The sequence below is a fragment of the Apus apus genome, chromosome 1 (assembly GCF_020740795.1).
Source record: "Apus apus isolate bApuApu2 chromosome 1, bApuApu2.pri.cur, whole genome shotgun sequence".
In the NCBI taxonomy this organism is placed as follows: Eukaryota; Metazoa; Chordata; class Aves; order Apodiformes; family Apodidae; genus Apus; species Apus apus.
In genome coordinates this window covers 153,251,778-153,274,824 of record NC_067282.1, presented here as the reverse complement: position 1 = coordinate 153,274,824, position 23,047 = coordinate 153,251,778, and the positions used below count along the sequence as shown (strand labels likewise).

The window sequence follows — 23,047 nt, the reverse complement described above, 5'->3', positions numbered from 1 at the left end:
GCCATTACCAACAGAGTTCCAAAGAGTGATTTAAATAGTTCACAATTAGACATCAAGAAGCAACAAAAATACGTGTTAACCAGGATGAGAACGGGCAGGCAATAATGTAAGGGAAAAATAAATGTTGACAGATAAGAGGGGGCAAATTGAAATAAAACAAGGATTAACAGGTAAAGTCAAGACAGATTGGTAAGTGGCACTGGACAGTAAGACTGAACAACAGAACAAGCCTCAATGTTCGTGTCACTGTTTTTGAAAAAGCCACCTGAGTAAGGAAAAGTAGCCTGATTTCTAGACTACCTGTTCAGTTCTACAGTTATTTCTATAAACACTGATGAAAACTTTAGATAAAAATACTCTTATCTAACACTATACACTACAGAAAACTTTTTCCTTTTCCTGCATTTAGCAAGGGCTGAACATTATTACAAAACCTTTGCAGCCACATTTTTCATCAAACTTTTCTGTACCCAGATATTTATCATACAAAGCATTAAAAGAGCAGAACTAGCTATTTTTCCTCCTTTCCCTTCTACAAAACTGAATAAAAGTCGTGATTCATAAATAGCTTTTATAAATTACTTAGGTCAAAGTCCCTCCCTCAAAATTTATAAGTTTTTACTTCAAAAGATGAAGGAATAGCAAAGAGAGGAGGGGGAAGTTTTATTTTTTACATGAAAATTTTAATTGCAGTTTTTGAAAAAGTTTTCAACATAAGCTCAAAACTCCAGCCCATATTGAATGAAATTGAAAAGTACTTCAAATCAAGCATAAAATTTTGCTTCCTTCTGGAATATTTTACAGCAAAGGAACTACTGAGAAACAAAAGTTTAAGTGTCATCTGTGCAGTAATCAGTAACAGATGAATGAAAACAGCTGAAAATAAATCAGTCACAAACAAGAAGCACAGTGCTTGTTGATATTTTCAGAGTACCAAGGCTATTAATGGAAAAAGCATAGTAATCATTAGCGGCAAATTAACTACCAAAAATATATTGAAAAAATTAAATCATAATCCAAAGAACAGTAGAGGGTGTAGAGTTCCAAGTACAAATATTAAAATACTGCTTTCTTTTCATTTTCTTGTGAAGGGAGGAAGAGACCCTGAAAAGCCAGAAGCCAGACACCTCATCCCCCAACTATTTGCTAAAGTGAAAGGATACTTCACTGTATGATATTCACCAGCAGGTCTCATGGATAAAATAGACCCAATGCCCCTGTCAAATGAGATGAGGAATAAAAAAAATATTTTTTAATATAACTTTTATATAAAAATAAAAACTAGATTTTAAAACTCTGCTTCATTTTCAAAATAAGTACAGGCTGTTTCCCCTCTTTGTGGCACTAATACTTGTTGATAACTATTGCAATCAAGAGTGTGCTATTGACAATTGCTGGCTATCTTTGCCATGTTGATGTCAGAAAGACTATTTTCTGACAGTCTGACAACAAGGAAGAAACTATAAGATCAAACAATGGAAACAGTAAATATTAAATGAGAGCTCAACTCAACTACTACAATATATGAAAAGAATCAACACATTACAAAATGAAATTAAAATGTATGCACTAATATCAGTGGGCAAAAAAACAAACTGAGGACTGAGTCCATCAGTAATTTTCCTTAATTTTAATTGCTGAGAAGCTATCACTGGCACCCCAGAATACTTCATTCAAGTATACCTCAATCTACAATTGTCGCAAGCCAGTACTGGGGGGAAGACCAGTTTCCCACAACAATAAATGTACTTCCTCAAGTTAAGCCCTTGTGACACTAGAAGAAAAGCACCAAGTCTTCTCAGTGATTAAGACTACTGACAGCATTAACATACTGCTTCTCCCATGCTACTGGGCAAGAACATAAAATGTAAAATGAGTGACATCTTTCTTATTATGTGTTGTTTTAACTGAAGACTCTGGAAACAAATACTGACAACTGGTCTTGGGATCTGCAGTCTCAGGTAACAGACTATTATTCTAATCACTGCTTTTTATGCAGTATGTATCAACAAGAACCCCTCTTGCTGAGTCATTTTGCGGAGTCAGAAGAATCAGTTAGTAACACTGAGATTCAGAACTTCATGTAGCAAGCCTTACTCTTTACAAAGATAAATGATGAGCATGTTTTTCCACAGGGATAAATAAAGACACAACACCTTGATATCAATATAATGAAGATAAGTAGAAGTTTGTGTATTTACTTTCTTTCCTTCAAGTACAATGAATAGGTATGTAAAATAAAACAGATCAATTTTTAACTTGAGATCAGCTTAAGACAGTGCCAGAAGTGATTTTTAGGTGATTTTTTGACAAAGATCTTTCTTGGCAAAATATGGATGGGATTCAGCTACAGAGTCTAATAAAGACAATCTTCCATGACTGCTTGTTCAAGTACTTTTCAGTTTAAATTCAGCTGCAGCAATAACAGGAACATTCTGCAAGAGGCCTAAATGTAGGTTTCCCACTTGTCAAGACCAAAATTGATTAAGACAGAAATTATGAATGTAGGGAAGTACCTAACAGACCCCCAAGCATCTTTCATTCTAAAAAGAAAAAGAAGTATCAAGTACAATCACAGCAAGGGCATTTACTACTCTACAGAACTGCTTCAAGTGTAGCCAATACCAAGGCATTCCAGCAGGGCCTGGGTCTCTGTCTTTCCAATGTGAAGCGGTTTTTAACTTATATTTAATGTTTGTATTTTAAGATACAAACAAAATAGGATAAAAATGAATTCTACAATCTTTTCCTTCACCTTTTGCAACAAGAGCTGTAACACTATTGCTGAAGTCCTACAAGATTGAAGAAATAATTTCAGGACAGAAAGCTTGGCTGCTTTTTTTTTCACCATTATTCTGAGACAGCCAATAAAACATGCTACGATTCGCCATAATTTCCATTTTCATACCACATGCAAAAATCTTTTTGGCTAGAAATGAATTATCCAGAAAAAAAGGCTAAGAACAGGGCCTTAATCTGACTTCATATATGATAAAATCAACCTTATTATCACTAAAGTAGTTGAAATGTACTTGATTAGCATTAACTAATCTCCTAAGAACTATGAGCTGCATACTCAGCTTCCACATTTAAGAAAAGAATTTCAAGACAGTTGCTGACAAAGTATTCCAAGTCCTTCTTAAATATCAATAGGAAATAAAATGCTAGAAGATGACAGCTTCTGTAGATGTAATTTATAAGCTCAAAAAAATAATTCCAGTGAAAGCAAAAGAACAGGTAAATGACGGGATTTTTGAGAACAGAATGTAAACTGGATGGGGTTCAAAAGCATTGCTGGTACTTAACGATAGGTATAAAAAAACACCTAGAAAAATACAGAAGAAACATCCACAAAACTAACTTATTCCAAAAAAACTTGTGTCATCTGCCTGAAAGAGATTGGAGGAAAGAAAAAAAAAAAGTCCTGAATAAAGAAAAAAATCAGAACTTTATTACTAAAGTATTAACAAACAACTATCAGAAAAATGTACAGAAAAAGAATGGTTTGGGTTGGGAGGGACCTTAAAGATCATCTTGTTCCAGCTGCCCTATCATTGACAGGGATATCTCCCAGTAGACCAGATTGATCAGAGCCAGGTTTGAACGTACTGGAAAGCCACTACAAGGTCTCCCCCGAGCCTTCTCTTCTCCAGACTGAAGAATTCCATTTCTCTGTCTTCCTAGGAGAGGTGCTCCAGCCCTCTAATCATCTTTGTGGCCTTCCTCTGAGCTTGCCCCAAGAGCTCCATGTCCTTCTTGTGTTGGGCACTCCAGAACTGGACACAGTACTCCAGGTGGTATCCCAAGAGAACAGAGAGGGAGAATCACCTCCCTTGACCTGCTGGCCATGCTTCTTTTGATGCAGCCCAGGACACGATGCGAGCCCATGTTGAGCTTTTCAACAACCAACACTCCCGAGTAATTTTCCTCAGGGCTGTTCTCCATCGATTCTTCACGCAGCCTGTAATTGTGCTTGGGATTGCCCCAATCCAAGTACAGGGCCTTGCACTTGGCTTTGTTGAATTCATGAAGTTTGCATGGAAGCCTGCCAAAGACTCTATGAATATGGCCCACCAGATTATGTGAACATTCATAAATTAAAGACCTCATTTTAATGATCTAAGACAATATAGTAGAATACGCTTTGCCTATATTTTTCTAGGACAAATCCTTCATCTGTTATAGCTGTAACACTCCTGAAAATAGGAAAGAGAGGATAATAATTTACAGACTAAAGAAACATTGAAAAATACACTTCAGTGAGTAGTCCTGTACATCAAAGGTTTGGGAGAAGGACTAGATGTAGTTTTGAGTCTTTTTAACTTTTCTGATTCTATCGAGTTCTTCAGTTAATAACACTGAATACCAGATGTATGATTCCAAATATCCCAGGGTCTCAAAATGAAAAATGTTTCAAAGTAATTCTGCATATACACTTAGGTATTCAAAGTTAGTCTAAAAGATTTGTTTCAAAATTTAAGCTCAATGAACTTTTTGAACACTGGAACAGAGACACAATCTTTGCCATTGCACTCAGAATAAGAATGCCAAAGAAAAACATGCTTTTTCTTAGAGGAAAAGAATAAGATTCACAGGACAGCTACTTAAATCCTGCCACAAAGACAAAAAAAAAGTTATGTATACACATACATGTACAGGCACCTGTAGATATATACACAAAGACAGATTCTCTTTAGTGAAAAGTAAGCACCAGTAACCATGCTAATAAATTCAGTCATTAATTGCACCACAATGTTTCCTCTCACACATCTATCCCTCCATGGAACTTTGTAATCACATCCTTGTCAAGAGATGCATTCAGTACTCTAGATGGGTGCAGGTACATCCACTGCTATGTTTTCATTTGTCAGCATCTAATCTAGTGAGCCTTCATTCAAAGCTATTTATAAACACAATTCCTAAAGTACATGTAGGAAGACTGCCAAATCGTTTATCTGACAATTAATAACTTCCTAATTTTATGCCTATAGCTTAAAAAAATATATGTATACATGCAGGAAACAATAACATCTTTTGTAAAAGCTACAGCTAGAAAACAACTAATTTTAATTTTAGTCCTCTGTATTTTAGCTTTTTGAGCCAAGCTCTTATACAAAACTACAGGCAAGCTAACAATGATTCAGGTTTTCATGAACTTTAGGAGCCATATTTTAAACACAGATCAGCTGCAAAGTTAACACTAACTTGTTGAGATACTCAGGACAATAAAATGAATTTATAAACCTATAGAAGAATATGATAATCACTATTCCATTATGAGAACCAAAGTAATTAATGACTCAACATCTGCATCTTCAGGAAGTAAGCAAAAGCAGGACACAAGTAACATTATATTCAACAAGACAATTTATGGCCTCTTGATCCAAAAAGTTATATTGAGAAGCAGAGGTGCCTTTAAAAGCATCATCCTACCCACACTCAAAGCAAAGCACATGCTGGCAAGTACAAGGAAACAAGAAGCAGAGCACCTTCAATACTAGATTAATCAGTAATCCACAGACACTGACAACTGCATCTAAGGGTCTTACATTCTGTAAGTCAGTTGAGAGGTTGGGTGGGTAGGACAGAAAGCTTGAAAAGCCCTCCTAGTTCTAACAAATGGAATAAAATTAAGAGTAGTATTTTTTTTAATAAACTCCCTCTTTCCTTCCTTAGGGTGCCCTATGACACATGTCTCAACACTTAGTAGACAGCAAAAAAGCCAATCTTTCTAAAGGCTTTAAAAATTTCAACATGTCTCCAGAGTAATAACCGTTATTTGCATGCAGGTATTTATGAAAAGGCTGCCAGCAGTCAATGTCCACTCCATTCATTCCCCACTTCAGCCAAGCAAGCACTTGTTCCTTCCTCCAAAACACTGCAGTATTTATCTCACTGACCTTGGGACTGCCTTCCTCCAGTATTTCTCCCTCATCAGTTTGCATGGGAACAGGATCTGTGCAAAGCTCTGCAGAAATGCAAAATACTGCCTAAAAGATAGAAAAGATAGATATATTTTAAAAATAATTATTTTTCTGCCTTTAACAGTGTTTATGCAAGATCACGGCACACACAGATAACAATTCTAGGCTATGACCTTTAATGTTCCTCCATTCGGTACACATTCACTGAATTTGTAGGTTTTTTTATCAACAGGTAAGACATCTGTAGCTCAGGAAAAGACTTAACTCTGCTTAATTAAGAGGAAAAAAAAAAAGCACCTAACAGGAATATACTTTCTTTGTAATTTTAAAATATGTCATTGCTAAGCATTTAACATGCATTTTGTTTACTTATTGAAACTATGGTCAGTAAGGAATAATCACACAGACTAGAGCTGAGCAATTTTTACTTACTAGGAAACAGCTTTTGTGCAAATATAAGCTTCACAGATTTATTTTACAGACAATCTAAAGATTATTAGTGTGAAAAATTGTTAGACTTTCAGTGATCTCACAGTACCTCTGCATTCTTACTTCAGGGATTTTTTCCTTGACCTCATTTTAGGAATAAGTATAGTCTAGGTTCTAAATGGTTCAGGAACTGATAGTGTCATTCATCTTTAAGCTGACACTTCTATTCTAACCCAGGACAACAGCTCCTAGTGTTTCCAATATTAAACACTATTTGTTTAGTGATTTTTAAAGTTGTTTTGACAGGATCAGAGCAGTTCCATCTGAAAATAAATCAACACGCCAAACTCCATTCTTAGAATTATAAAGTAATTTACGGTAGAATGCAATACAGACAGATTAGAATGGTTTCTACTCCAGAGGATGAGCTATCTTTCAGGGGTAGTGGACCAAATTAATTAATTACGAGATCAAACACAGCAGCATAAATTCACCAGGAATCTCTGACTCGCAAGATGTAAGCTATCAGCAGGTCTATTAACATTCCTGGTTTGCTGAAAATAAGAGCTCACACTGAGTTTAAAAGTCTCCTAAAGCCAATAGCTGTTGACTGTAACAGCTGTCCCTTTCAAAATGCTGTAACTCTTCAAGTGCACCACCATTTAAAATCCAGTTAAAGTCTCACCACTTCCCTTCTGCACATCAGCTTCAGAGCTGCTGACTCTACTGTCATCTTCACAGTAGCAATTCCAAGCCCGGAAACTGACAACTTTGGGAATAATGAGGTCGAAGAGGAAAAGCTTGGGAATTGTTCATCTAGATACATCTCCATTTCAAGGTTAAAGCCTCTACATAAGGTAAGGCTGTCTGCACTGCCAATGCCTTCTGTATGCTGTGCATAGGTAGACATCTTTCATGGTTATTAAGTGGACACAAGGAACGAAGCATATGTTCTACAAACATAAAGTGCCTGAAGCTACAAAATGTTGCATACAACTTACCAAATCTTATAGCCAACAACCCATTATGTTCAGTTATATCACATTCTCATGCAAAGCATGAAAGCTGTAAATACCTATAGCATAGTAATTTCCTTTCCTGGGGAAAGAGAAACGAGGATAAAGCAGAACTCTCTACCAAATTCTCCCAGAGTATTTTTCCTGCAGCATAATAAAAAAAAATTAGGTATCTAATGCTAAACAAGACTTGTACCACACACCTACGCCGAGATCTTCCTCTGTATATAAGAAGCATTTCCTGCTGCCAGGCTATCTTCTGCTCTGTGGCAGGAGATGGGCACAGGCCGGGCAGGCCCTGTCCATGGTACTTCACCATGCTACTTGTCTGAAACCCACTCCCGAACTTCTGGAACTGGGAGTTTTAGAGCATGATTTCAAAAAATCAGATTAAAGTAATTGGGAAACTTCACAGATTAGACAGACAGAAGTGTCACAATTAGGCAGATAATCTGATGTCTAACAAAAAAATCTTTGGTCAGAAGGATTGCTGTGGCACTGAACTGGCTTCAAATCAGAGAAACAAGCAAGACTGAACTTGAGCTGCAGAACCATTAAAAAGATCTTATAAAACAAAACCAGTCATGTCAGGCCATGACCACTATAAGGACAGGTCACTGTTAATTCAGAGTGCTGGAAAAACTCAAATACAAACATCTGAAAAAACTACCATGTTTATCTTCAGAGAACATTCCTCACTACCATAAGAATGGAATCTGGCAAAATCTGACAAACTTATTTATTACTCCTGCAAGAAGATAAAAAACTACCAACCAATGCATTAAAAAAAAATTAAAAATTGTCAGCAGAACTAGGAAATATATATATATGTGTGTGTATATATATATAAAAATATAAAAAAAATAGGCTACAAGAACAGATACAAGCAAGCCCTCCCACAGAGGACAGATTAAATACCCTGGAAATATCTATAGCTCAGAGAACAGAGTAAGAAACAGAAAGACACATAAATCTATAAAAAAGCAAATGTAATGGAGAAGGAAAAGAGCATTTATTCATTCATACCTACTTGACATAATTGTATTGATGTGTAATTGCAATCATTAGTATCTGCCTAGGTGTGTAGTCAGTGTTCACTTTTAACAGACAGTCTAACCGTATCTTATCTTATTGCAACAGATTTACATTACATTTGGGTTAAGAATGTACAAAAGCAACATAAAATTTAATATATTTTTGGTCACTTTACGTGAAAGTTGACAGGTCTGAAGATAAAAGCAAGAGCATCCAGAAGATAAACAAAACTTGAATGCAACATCATTGCTTGTAGGAACTCATCACCAACTCCAATGACTTTAAAAATCTCATCATAAATTATTTTTCAAAGAAAACGATGATATGCATCAATTTTGGTTGACAAAAACAAATAGCATCAGACAGTCACTGAAAAATCTTCACAACCAAACTCACAGGAAACAACACACTAGAAAGTATATGAAAACAGTGATACATCATATCTTGTTAAGAACTAGTGCAGGTTAATGTATTTCTCACCTCCAAGTTTCAAGAATGCAATATTGAACTTTGGTTGATTTTTACCTTTGACAGTTTCCAAGGGCTGCCAAAGCCCACAGGGATCTGTCCTGGCTACATTCAGTGCAAAAACGAAACCCTAAAAAAAAAAAAAGGAAGGAAAAAAAAAATTAAAAGGTTAGCCAGCTGTGGAAATTACTAGATAAAACCATAAAATTGAAAGTCAGTTGTCTCTAAAGCTCAGCAACCTTTATTCCCAAAGCATTTAGAAAAAGTCATTCATCTTCATAAATTAATGTACAATAACCACAAAACTGTAATTCCAAAAGAAGCATAGTCCCATCTCCCTCCCCCATAATTTATGCAGTACTGGGGAGATAGGTACTTTTTATTAACCCCAACTGTTGTTCCTTCCCCCTTTCTCCTCATTATTATTCCACTTCAATGGCCACTGCAGCCTAGGAAGATACTCAAAGGCAAGAAATTTGTATATTGGGAAAAAAAAAACAACAAAACTTGATGAGCCTCAGGCTCCAATTTAGGCCTAAGTTTTAGCAGATTTAGGCTTTAAAGAATAAAGTTGCACCACTAACGGAAATACATCTTTACCTCAGAGAATTGTTAAAAACATAATATTGTTTATTGCATCTGCATACATATTATTCGCCCATCATCACAAAAACAGTCATTTTTGAGAAAAAGAATCCTTATCCTGTGACCCACCAAACCATGTAAGATGTACCTTATACATATACCTATAGTACTTGGGTCTGCTAGCTGATTAGCTTGCTTGGAATCTTTACTGAAGACTATAGGTACAGGCCTGACACTGAAGTGTAACTATGTACCTTACATAGTGCTGCATAACAGAACTCAAATATTGCACAGGAAATTCACCTTCCAAAGATTTCTGTCACTATCAGAGTTTCTGTAAACTTCGCCACAGGAATAACTTGGCAGGGGGAGAAAGGCTAACACATATAATGGGAATACCTCCTAAAATGAATGCCATCATTTAAACACCAAAATCTTATTTTTTTAGGCAGCAAGTTACAATTCTCTCATTTAACCATCATAGGATCCTTTTCACAACAGTTTTGAACTGTTTTTTTTGCTATGTATAGGTACAAAACTCAAATGTTACATTTTTCATTCAGAAATGAACATGCAGTCAAAGCACTTTCAAAGCACAGGCGCAACATAAGTCTTCTCAATCTCTCTGAAGTAGTTTTCCAAACGAAAAATCTACATTAATACATCATCACCTTCATATTATGATATCCTGTAAGTATTATCAACCTTAAGAGCCCACACCTAAATTGAGATCTAAGGCTCTGGAGACAGAAGTCTAGTACAACTCAAACTCTTCATTAGTTCTTGCAGTAAGTGAATGCATACTCTGCAATGCATAAGAAGCCATAATATTTACCACTTTGTAATAGTTCCTCCATTAAAAAAAACACACTGCTTTCATCTTAGTGAACTAAGTAAAGCAAGTTGTATTTACCCTGCTTCATTAGGCAGTAGGAGATTCAGGGAATACTTCACTACTGAAATACATTGAAAAAAAATGTGGAGCTAAGAGTAATCCACTCTGTTGTCTGTAAGTTTTCAATTTTCCCTATTAATTTCCAGAACTACAGGAAAAAAAAGAAAAATTGATTCCTCGACAATGTTAAGCTACCATGCATCTTCCTAACACATCTCAAAAATATCTAGCAATGCCATTTAATACAATATTTTTAATCTACACAGAGAAGTACACGATACTTCATAGGTGGAGTCAAAGGCTGTTGTTGACTTAGCAGTTTTAGCATGCGTTTCTGACATGTACCTCCATCCAATGAGAGTATCAGCCAAAAAGCAAGATTGATGGAAGTGTCTTCGCAGTTTTTGACAGCATAAGATCTGAAGTTGGAAGATAGAAAATACTACAGAAGCTGACCAAAAAACAGCTTTTCTCTGAAAGGGGTTGTTGCGGGCTGGATACTGAAATACCGTAACATTAGTATCCAGCAAAAAACACTTGAAGATCCAGCCAAACCACCACATACTTATGGACCACTAACGTCTCCATGGGAAAAGAGACAACTGCTACTAATTATGCCAGTAATCTGTCTTATCCCATTACAAAATTTTATTCATGAAGAGATTCCAATCCTTAACTGAAAAAAGCTTCTTGTCAGTATCTAATTTTTTACAGATACAGGAAAAGACAGATCATCCTCCTCCCATTACTCTGACAAACCTAGACCTGTGTTTCTAGCGTAGGAACAATGTGAATGAGCGGTCTAAATGGCACAAGGAGTAGAATCCAGTGAAAACAGTTTGGGTTAAAGACAGAATGCAATGTGTGGCTGAGTAGGACTGCAAAGATATTATAGCAAGGAGAATCCCAGTACCTACCACAGTCAGAACTAAAATATCACACACGTATCTCCTCCTAATTAAAATCCTCAAAGTATTTGTCTCTGCTGGCAGCCAGGGCTTTCAGTGGCATCAACCACCTTGCCTGGACTGCACTGGAAAAACTTTAGCCATGAAATCAGACACAGTTTGATAGGTAGCCAGAAGGAAGGAAAATTAAAACCAAGCAAACAAAAAACCCACCCACAATTTATGCATGATTCCTCCTCTGACAGAACAACGGGGAGAACCTCTACCCCTCCAAGAACTATGACAGTTTCTAACAAAGTACTAATCAGCTAATTGCAACACTTACTTATTAATTCATGCACTCATGCACACTGAAAGATCACATTCAGTTTCTATTATCTAGCAATAACAGAAACAATTCATTATACCTACATACTCCTGGCTTACAATATATTAAGTCCTGTCCTGACAGACTAGAACTGTATGCATGTACAGTGTATTTCTAGTTCCAATACAGTCAAGTGCAGCAATTTGCTTAGCTAGGCTAGGGAACCTAGAAAGCAGCAGAATATCTTGTACGGAGTCAGGACTCCTAGTACAGCTTTTGACCTCAAGTAAGGGTGACATGAATCTTCCCCGATTTGCACACCAAGTTCTTTACTTACAGCAAAGATTTGCTTTTTGGTCACCTCACATATGCTGTCTCTGTAGGAACACCAAAATATTCCAGGTGCACAGAAATGAAAGAACAGGCTGCCATTAGGAGTATGTTTTCTTCAAATTCTCCACCCCAACCTTCCCTTCTCATATAGAGAAACAGCAAACACTGGGAGCATGTGTGACAGAATTTCCTATTGACTATGACAGGACACTGGGAAGCTCTAAAAGCATAATTTCTATACACAAGTGGGAAAAAAAAAAAAACATGGGATAAAACTGGTTTCTCATATAAGAACTGAGAGAACACACAAGTGTGTTCAAGGAAAGTGATTACGTAATTCTTCAATAACTCCTGAATATTATGTGTAAAAATTAATCCAAAATACCTACCAATTGTCAGGTATTTAATCCTATTCTGAAATAATAACATCTGAACAGCAGAGAACTGGCTAACACTCAAGCTCATTTCAAATAATTCAGAATCCACCACACCATATTAACCACAATTAGAATACTTCAATTTTGGTTTCGCAAAATATAACCAACTTCCAGGAATGAAAAGAGGTCCAGAACTATTGGTTTACCACTATACATCCAAGCTAACATCTAAATTATTCCAGTTGCCATTATTTAGGCACCATAAAAGAAAGTTTTGCTGTGAAGGTAACCAACAGGTGGCATGTTTATAAATTCACTGCATCATCTTGTTGGCTACTGCTCATGCTTAACGTACAGTATAGGCTGAGAGAGTTGGGGTTGTTCAGCCTGGAGAAGAGAAGGCCCTGGGGAGACCTTATAATGGCCTTCCAGTATCTGAAGGGGCTACAGGAAAGCTGGGGAGAGACTTTTTACAAGAGCTTGTAGCAAGAGGACAAGAGGTAAGGGATTAAAACTTGAAGAGGGTAGATTTAGATTAGACATTAGAAGGAAATTCTACACTATAAAGGTGGTGAGACACTGCAACAGGTTGCCCAGAGGATTTGTGGATGCCCCTTCCCTAGTTTTCAAGGCCAGGTTGGATGGGGCTCTGAGCAACCTGGTCTAGTGGAAGGTATCCCTGCCAATGCAGGGGGGTTGGACCTGGATCACCTTTAAGGTCTTTTCCAACCCAAACCATTAATATTATTTTATGAAACTGTTCCCGTCATCAGACTAGCTGCCATATTTTTTTTTCCCAAGCTTCCAGACTAAGAGCTTTCTAAGCATGATTTCCATTAAATTTTTTATTAGCAACAGTACATTTGGAGACAAAAAGAGGGTCTTTGCTGCCACCATGGCTTAACTGTCTGTCCCTTTGCTAAGTGCATAAAAGTTTAATAGTAGCAAATTTTCATTTTAAACTTAGTTCTTACTTCCATTGTGGTATGATTCTGATGAAGTAGCTAAGAGCACACTCCCTGCTCAAAAGGCCTCAAGCTGTCAAAAAACGTCAGTTCACAAAAACCTGCCACTAACTTAACCATACAAAAACATCATATAAACAACGAGGATATTGGGAAGTTGACTTGAAGTAATTCAGAAGTTCAAAACAATGTAGGAGTAATTTTTTTTTTTACATAAAGGACATTATTACTGTGACAGTCCTGATTTACCATAAAAACTACTCAAGACAATCCAGGTCTCACTGTGGTAGTCCTTCTTCACTTCACTTTTCAAGACTGAAGACAGAAATTTAACTTGTCATGAATTAGAAACAATTTGGTAGGAGAAGGAAAGATGCTACTGGTACTTGAAAGAGGATTTACAACTTCTTTATTTCACATTATTTAGAATTACCTCCTTCCATTAGTTACACAGAAGGAAATCCCAAAAGGATTAGCACTTCAAGGAAAAATTAACTAAAGTTATGACTGCAAACAAAACAACTGGTAGGAATGAGAAAAAGCTGAAATACTGAGCCTCTTTTATATGTGTATATATATATAAAAATAATACAGGGAACAGCATTCAGCAATGGCAGTCGATTACTCCACAAAATCACCATGGTGTTCTACAGCAAAACACGACACTGCATAAAATGTCCATTATGGTTAATTCAGTGTTGGCTGCACAGTTTTGTATTTTGTTCAATATGAACTTCTCTGCACTGATGTTATTGGTACTATATGGAAAATGGTCCAGCTGTTAATGTGGATATGACACAGCCACTTTCAATGACACGATAAATTAACTGGGACATAGATAGCATCTATGTTAGTCTGTACAGCTCTTCTAAGGGAAAATGAGAATAGAAGGAGCATACAGAAGTTATGTCATTAACCTACATGGACAAAACACAAGCCCTAATTCATGGCACTTCAGCCCAAATATAAACTAGCAAACCACTTTATAAAATATAACACTCTGAAGATGACAGGTGTTTTTGCTAAATGGACAATTACACAATATGAGCAGCTCAAGAAAATCAAAACATTAGTGAGTTTGGGATTTTTCTTCTGTTAAAAATGTCTCTTTTTGACTCAATGTTAAGGAGAACATAAGGTTCAAGTGCAAAATGATACCTCTCAAATCACGTTTGTGGGGTTTTTATTGAGCAAACTAGTAATATTTCTTAACTCATGTCTATACAATCTTTAAAAAAGCAAATTTTGTATTCACTCGATCATCTGGCTACTGGATCATCAGTTTCAAAAGCAGCACAAGAAAAGACAGCTTTGGACTGAACAAAAATGTTCCTAAGTCAGACTTCCTATTTAGAAAATCCTGTTTATAGATCTTGAATTCGAAAACAGCCTTGAAACATGAGCTGAAGACAGAACATTGCATTACCACCTTCCCAGTGTTCCAAAACATCTACATCAACAACACTGAAGGTGCCAAATGTTCCCCCTCCCACTAAAGGAAAAATAAATTGAAATGTGTATTTTAAAAAATGTTTTCTTATACCTTCTTTTTGCCACTTTCTACTGCACAAAGCAGCATAAAAATCCATTTCTTTCCTTCTGATACTGGTTCTGCTAAAGAATCCACTAAAGGTTACAGAACATAAAAGGTATTTGTCTCTGCTTTGCCTTAGCAGCCTATCGTACATTACAATTCACTTCTCAACTGTAATCAAGGTTACATCCCAACTATAATCAGCTCAAGGCCATCCACTAGTTAAGTTTTTTAAGTCTTGTGTATTTTACCACTCTTATCTTTTCAGTGTGGCTGAAGCATATATATACACTCACACATTTATATACTTATACACATATGTCTACATATACATGTATATGCAATAAACATCTTCATAAATATTTCTACTGTTTCTCTTTAAGTCCTCCAGTGCTCCCCATCACAGTTTTATAGAAAACTATAGAAATATAGGTTGTTGGGAGTACTCTTAGTTCTTGAATCACACCCTGTGTCCATTATTTCTTGTCTTTCACTGTGAGCTCTTTGGAGCATGGAACACTCCCCTTGCCCTGTCTGCTCGCTGTCTCTCTTTTCCAACCTTGACAGTCACCAGCATAGTAAAAGTCTTGGTGAGGACTGGAGCATGTAGGAACTAAGACATGATGAGCTGATAATATTGGCTATTTCTTCTGCTTCATATAAAAATTTTGCCCAGACGACATAATTGAAGACACTTTTTAGCAAAGTCAGAAACAAAAAAAATCACTATAAAACCCTCATTCTTATCAATTGCTCATCTTCTGTTCTCTTAGGTCTTGAAACTAATGTTTTTCAGGCACAAAAAGGGAGCTATTTCACACTGCTAACACTGCTTCTGCTTGTTAATGGTAGCAATGCTCTGAATCCTAATGGCACAGAAGTAGTCATTACCATGCATATTGCAACTGTCACGTAATTTAATGATGCCCTGGTGACAAAAATGGGGGTGCAGTCAACATACTCAAAGTGCCAGCTATCCATGTATACCAGCATTCCCAATCCTTCAGCACTGCTGGAGCAAAACTAGCTCAACAGTAGCAAGCTTTTACTTCAGGAAATTTGCAAAAATACATAAAGTCTTCAGAACATAGAGGACTAGAGTTTCCAGAAAGAGAGGTGAACAGAAGGAGGTGGGATGTTATACTAGACCAGAGACTTTTAACATTTTTGCCCATATTAAGCAAAATGGTATGAGAGAGAAGTCTACTTAACAACAGCTCAACTTTAAACCTGAACACTATAAATAACTATACGGCTGATAATCCCAAAAGAATCATCCTGTCAGGTTGTTCATACCACAAAAGTAACTCAGAATTGAAGGTTTCCTTTCGAGTCAAAAAGAAGAGTCAACAAGTCCTATATAAACAGCATATTTATCAAAGCCAGCAGCAGTAACTAAATAAAACCTGATAAGGTAGTAAGCAGGCATGTGCACAGGAGAGGGGGAGGGGTGGATTGTCCACTGACACATTTAAGTAGCAACTACAGCAGTTAACAAGACTTAGAAGAGAGCACTACTAAAAATCATTCACATACATCAGAGATTGGAAGACAGGAAGAACTACAGAGTTTGAAAGGTGCACTGTCTTCCTCACACGAGAAGGGTATCAAAGTTTTCTGTGTTAAATCATCCTCTTTTTGTGTTTGTTTTCTTTTGTTGTCTTTTACTATAAGAGCTTCATTGTTTGGATATTGATACAAGTGCAGCAATACTGGTGCTAACACCTACAGCAACCATGAAACACATGTTGAACACAGTGAAGCTCTAGATCATGGCACTACATCCTGTAACGCAGCTTTGGGTAGATGTTTATAGCCAGACAGAGCTGAGACAGAACCAGGAAGAGGGGCGGGGAGACAAGGGAGAATGAAGCTTAAGTCACAATTTGTTTTTATTTTTTACTTCAGTCTCTGCTGGTTTACACCTCAAAATTTTTCAAATAAATTTTCCATATTTCCCCTACTTCTCATCATTAATAACAGTTCTGTGTTTCATACAAAGACATTTTGACTTCCTACTAACATGATTATACATGCAGAGAAGTCTGAGATCTTAATACTATTATTGTTAAAGAAAACAAATACTGAGTTGTTAAGCAAATAATTCTAAACTATATTTGCAAACACCAAAGCTCAACACAATCAGCTAACAAGTTCATCAATATTTATAGCTTGACATTAGTCTGAATTATACTTTCCAGCTCTTTATACACCTCAGAAAGGAACCAGAAGCCATTTTTAAAAAATCTGCTGTATACTCAACAATGTTATTTCAATCTCATTCAAACAAACAAAGCAAAAGACTCATTTTCTTAAGGCAAAATGTTTGTTTTTTTTTTTAATTTAAAAACAGAAGGAAAGTTATTAGTTACACAATCCTAGTCTTCAACACTGCAATCTCTGCTAAACGTGCTCAGTTAGAATTACCAAATGCATGACGACATACGAGCAGAGTTTTAGACCTGCGTCGATATGTGAGAGGTCTGGGCCTTACATTTTCCCTTTTGGATCCTTTTTTGATTTTGGCACAAAACAGTTCTTCAGCATTCACATCTAATTTTCTCTGAAAGTGACATTTAAAAGATTGTTACCTATCTTTATCATTTCTGCCAAAAATATAGAAGTCTGACTTTAGGCCACCTACTTATAATACATGATGATACTCACAGTCAAGCATTCCCACCTTAACTACAATCTGACTCCTTAAATTTGTTCCTAGGGTTCAATGCATTTCACTTTTATATATTAGGTTTTCTTCATAATTTATTCAATATGAAATCATAGTATTAAAAATCTCCAGTTATTTTTTCATTTAAAACTTAGTAAAACTAAAGCTACTTTTAGTTTATTTACATACCCAGCTGAAGCTGGGGCAAGTTAAGATGATAAACAGCATCCATACACACCAATTTATGCAGTTACCTAAACTGGTGAAAGTAACATAATCCAGCATTCGGTAAATACAGGGTTAGAGCTGAAGACAGAACAGACCAATTATGTCACCATATTCTTGCCCTGAGGCCACCACTACATTATGCTGTCAGGAACATTTTCCATCGCTTATTAGTCAATGTTAAAAGTATTTGATACCACGGGACTTCTACCTTTTTTCTGCAAGACAGTTTTCCAGAAGCTAATTTACTTTTCCATCAACAGGAAGTCTTTCTCAATTTGAATCCATTTTCTGCAACACATGAATTGTCAAGGACAGGGAAAAGAAAGTTGGCTTTTGAATATACAAGAACAGAGGAGTTAACTTCCAACGAAAGAGAAGATTGGCAGGTTTTAGTTGCTTCTCAGTGTACTGTAAAAATTAAAAAGGCCAAGCAAAGAAAGTTAAAGACAGCTAATTTACTGCAACTACTTGTTTAAAAAGTGAAAAAGCTCAACTGTGCAGTAAAAAACATTTTTCCCTTTTCAAGCATCCTTCAGCTAAGTGAGTGTCATCAGAAACATTGGTAACATTCCCCTAATCTTTTTAAAAATACGATAGAGAAATTGAAAAACAACTACAACCTGCACATATTCTTCAAGCTCTCACCACATCACCCACAAAAAGTGGATAAGCAGATCCTAAAGCACCCAAACATTTATCCAAGCAACAAGCAGTTATGTTAAAAAACCTTAAGTTAAGCTTTAGTATGTATCCCTGCCTGTTTTGAAGGGTTAGGAAATAGATGAGCTGTGCCTGTATAAAATCACCAGAAAAAAGACATTTTACAAGAGGGGCAGGGAAATACTAGTATAAAGCCAGTATCCATCTTTTAAAACTCCTCAATAAAAAAAAAAAATTCAAAGTTTATTACTGTATTTTCAATACAATTTTTTTTTTTTACAGTGTCAATGAAAAGTGGTCCATGTCTTGAGGAACAGTCCCACAAAAGCACTGTGGCTTGACTCTTTCATTCTTGTTCTCCTCATTAAAAAGACTCGCTTGCATTTTTAATTGCAAGAACAGACATGCAATCAAAATCCTACAAGGCAGAATCTTAGTCATTGGACAAACAGAAAAAGTTAGAAAGCTAATTTGAAACAAATTCTTCGCAAAACCCAAATACATACAGAAGGGTATTAATTTAAATTACAGTGGTTGTAATAGTAAAACTTCCTGTATAAACAGACATTTGTGCCAAAGTGCTTTTTTAAGATTCTTTCTTAGAAGTAGCTTAAGTTGAACTTAAAAAGAATAATAAGAAACCCAATCACGAATTTCAGAATAAGCATGTTCCCAACACAGAGATAAACTGCTACATTTACAGCAATATTGTAATAATCACACAAACATACCTGGGAAATATCTCCACACACAAAAATCCTGGAAAGGGTCACAAAGAAATATACTAAAAACCATGAAAGTAGCTGACAATGTTGTACAGCAGCTGCTCCATGCAACATGTTATTATGGTTGTCTTCAAAGAAGTGATGTTCAGCTGCTTCAGGTCAAAGATGGATCATAATTAATTTTGGAGTGAAGTGTATTTTGGTTTCTGTAAGAAGCTGGGACAAGGGGACACAATCCCTTCCTCTATCTCAGAGACAAAAATTTTTAATACCAAATTTCTGCTTTCTCTAAATTTGTATTAAAGACATCATTCCACAAGCCAGTTGTATCCTCTAATATTATTAACTTATGGTGTTTTAAGTCACAGCATGGAAGCAGCAGAAACCTTGGACATTTGAAAGAAGGCCATAATACATGTTGCATGAAGTAGTTGCTTTACAACATCATCAGCTACTTTTATGGGTTATTTTTTTTATACCTTTCTTTGTGAAGCTCTCTAGAATTTTTATGCATTGAGATTTTTCCCAAATATGTTTGTGTGACTATAACAATATTCTTATATTGCTTTAGATTTAGCAGCTTAACTCTGTGTTGCAGACATGCTTATTCTGTAATTCATGTTTGGGTAACTAACTGATTGTATAGGTGATTTAACCTACAAAATCTGACTTCTGGAGAAACTTTTAAATCAAAAAGCTACGGTACTGCTGTATAAAAAGCAGATTCTACCATTGGTTGTAGTGAGAAAATAAAATGTACTCTATGGCATTTAAATTGTCTCCAGAAACAGTATCAGATTATTTCTAAAAAGCTAAAAAATATCCTGGGAGATGCAAAAGGTTTTTCAAATGTGCAAGCAAAGGAGCTGGACAACTTGTGTTTCTTCAGCCACACACAGCTCATAAGACATGCAAGTTTATAACTAGACCCTGCTGACAGAGGTTTGCTGGGTAATTTATATCTCTTGGCTGTAAGAAGCAGCAAGACAAGAGGACCTACTCCTTGCAATGGTGGATCACCCTGGGGCCAAAGCATGGTCAGTCTGCAGTAGACTGTAGAGTTACTGGAATCCTGGGAGAGTTACTTTTATCTCCTAAAGGTGAATCCCTTTCCTATCATGTGTGTGATAGAGCCCAGAGATTTTTGCAGAGAGACCACAGAACCAGGACAGTTGGTAATGGTTGCCTTAGAATACCCCAGATATTTCTCAATCCTCATCAAGTACAGACTTAACAGACCATTCTTAAAACAAGAATACCAGCATACAGCTTTTCAAACATTTAGCTTCTTGATTTAAAATCATACTTTCAGTTTAACTTGTGAAACTATCTCATTAAGTCTACTTTTGCCACATGAAGAACACAAGAGAACTGCAAGTCATAACCAATGTTTGCTTTAAGAAAGAGACTCTTGTAGGAAAAAATCCTGCAACCCTAGAATACAAGATGATCAGTGAAGCAAGAAGCATTTTCAACTAGCAAAATAGAGGTTAGAACCTGAAAATCTATAAGCTTAACAGAAGTTAACAGTATTCCTCAAAATTATATTCTTTGTAGACCACTATCAAACTAAATAGCATAAAGAATAAATTTATCCTAATATAGAATGGACTTCACAACCAAAAAAATTAAGACAATACTGAAAAACCCTTTATATCAGGTTGTTTTTCACTATAGTACTTGTTATAACACTGTCTAGCTAGAATTAAATTATAAAAATTAAATATAAGTAAAAACATTAATTACGCTGCTACTCATTTAGGTGGCTCAGAGGTCTTCCTCTCACACAGGCAACACGACATTATCACCTTTTGTCTAATCCTCTGTCAGGCTATCTAAAATTATCAACTCTCTGTTTTGCAACTTTGCTTCTTATCCTTTCATCCGCTAATTAGCTTTCCACCCTCCAATCTTCCGCCCAGCAGGGTCAAAATATACTGACTACCAGTTTATACTTTACACATTTATTCTGACCAGTGTCCTATAGCATGCCACATGACTGCTGCTTTACAGTACCTCCCATTCCTGACAAGTAGTATATTTCTCCACAGATCTAAAAGCTGAACTGTGTAAGAGCTACTTTCAGAACCATTTTACCCTTTAAAATAGATACTTAATTTTTAAACAGTCCAGTTCTCAGACAGGCACCAACTTTCTTCCCAGATTTTTTCACAGAGGAACTATTGTGTTATTCCTAATCCGCAGACATAAAATCAGGAAATACATGCAAGATATCTGATTTCAGGACTACTAAAGCTGGCAAGGCCCAGAAACGCAATCCGTACTGACTAGCTGAAACTGAAAAAGGTCATCTCCATAGCTCACTACACGGTAAACACAGAGAACATCCAAACTCCAACCACAACCCTCACACTGATGAAAACTTTGAAACCTCAGAACATTCCCCTACAACATCATGCAAACCATAATAAGTGCAAAGCCACCCTCTCCCTCTTACCGCTATAAGAAGGCAATGAATAAGATTACTTAACATACTCACCGCCTACTGCTCTAAAGGAGAAAAAAATACTAATACACTGACTCCTTGCAGCTAAGCATGTTTATGTCCCTAAGAAAAAAAAGTAAGTGCAACGCAAAGAAGGTATGAACAGTGCAGCAATGTAAGGAATATGACAGTTTTACTATCCGCTGGAATTGACAGGGAACAGCAATCAGAATATCCTGATTGCTATTACTCTAGTCACCTCACAAGCAGAAATACCAACAGGCAACTACTTACTTGTCTGACAGTGACAGCTGGCTCAAGTACCAAAAGGTGCCCCTATTTTTATTAGCAGATAGCAGCAGAACGTTTAGTTTGGATTCACAAGAAATTAAAACCAATGCTTCAGTCCCTATTCCAGTCTTCACTGAAAGAACATGCAAATTTAGCATATATATTTTACCTGAAAACAGAGAAAGACAGTAAATGCTAAGCTAAGGAAGATGATTAGCAAGAATCCCTGTCTTCTTCTACATCTGGTCAATTTGAAATATATGTCACCGCTTGCTCAACACCTTTGTGCTAAGTTCTTGCTCTTAGAACTGAAGACTGACATCTTGCCATTCTTCTCCAAGTTAGTGTCATGTTTCACAAGTAAAATTTCTGAGATTACAACAAATAGATCATTAAAAGCAATTGCAGAGATAGTTCAGGCAAGCACACTTTAAAAGTACTGAGGTGTCAGAAAATTTATAAGTTAAAAGAGAAACACTGGTATATATTTGTTGGTATCAGGTACTTCATGCTTATCTATGTGCTAAATATATTTAATTTATCATATAAAGACAAACAATGCCAGTTCTTCATGACAGATTTACTGATCCAGAAATTTCATGCAGACAAAGGTTGAGTATAAAATAAAATCTATTAATAAAGAATTGAATGGCTGTAAGCTGCAAGGTACACTGTAAGCAGAATCATTTCAGAATTTGTGAATCTAATAGCACTAGAGAGCAATTACTGAGGAAAGTCATTGCAAAGAAGCTGGAAAATTACCGTTAATCGTTATTATTACTATTATTGCATAGACTAGACAATATCTATGTATAAAAAGACATTCCAAGAAAACAAACAAGATAATGGCAATGAGTTACTAGAACAAGAGATTTTGCATGCAAGCATTCTGCAGAAAACAGAGAATAAAGTAACTGAACCATTAAGCAGACTATTAATAAACTCGTTCAAGTCAATAACTAAGCTCCTTAGACTTATTCTATGATCTCCATTTCATACTGCTCAATTGCAAATCCAATCTTGCCTGCAAGCAAAAATGTACCAGCTTTACTGGAGAAAAAAAATCAAAAAACAAGCAAACAACAAAAAACCCAAGAGAACAAACACCATTTGATCGTATTTTCAAATTACTTATTCTATAGCAGTCCACTAATTCCTTCCATCATTCTGGTTTCAGCTATTCATCCCATTGTTCTACATACAGCTATCTCTATATATGACATACATTATGCGTTATTCTGCAAAACCAACTT

At 36.1% G+C, this 23,047-nt stretch overlaps 1 protein-coding gene across 14 annotated transcripts in view; it reads right to left on the bottom strand.

Annotated features, from left to right (window-relative positions):
• Window positions 1-23,047, bottom strand: part of TNRC6B (trinucleotide repeat containing adaptor 6B) — a 135,809-nt gene that overhangs the window by 110,290 nt on the left and 2,472 nt on the right. For 13 of the 14 annotated variants that reach the window (XM_051638778.1, XM_051638709.1, XM_051638701.1 and 10 more), the window contains exons 2-3: window positions 8,930-9,002; window positions 5,901-5,990 (exon numbers count right to left, since the gene is read on the bottom strand). In XM_051638778.1, the coding sequence (XP_051494738.1) occupies window positions 5,901-5,935 (35 nt within the window). In that variant the 5' untranslated portion in view covers window positions 5,936-5,990; window positions 8,930-9,002. Of the gene's footprint in view, window positions 1-5,900; window positions 5,991-8,929; window positions 9,003-21,557; window positions 21,647-23,047 lie in introns of those variants that run through there. The other variant, XM_051638719.1, reaches the window with a different exon arrangement.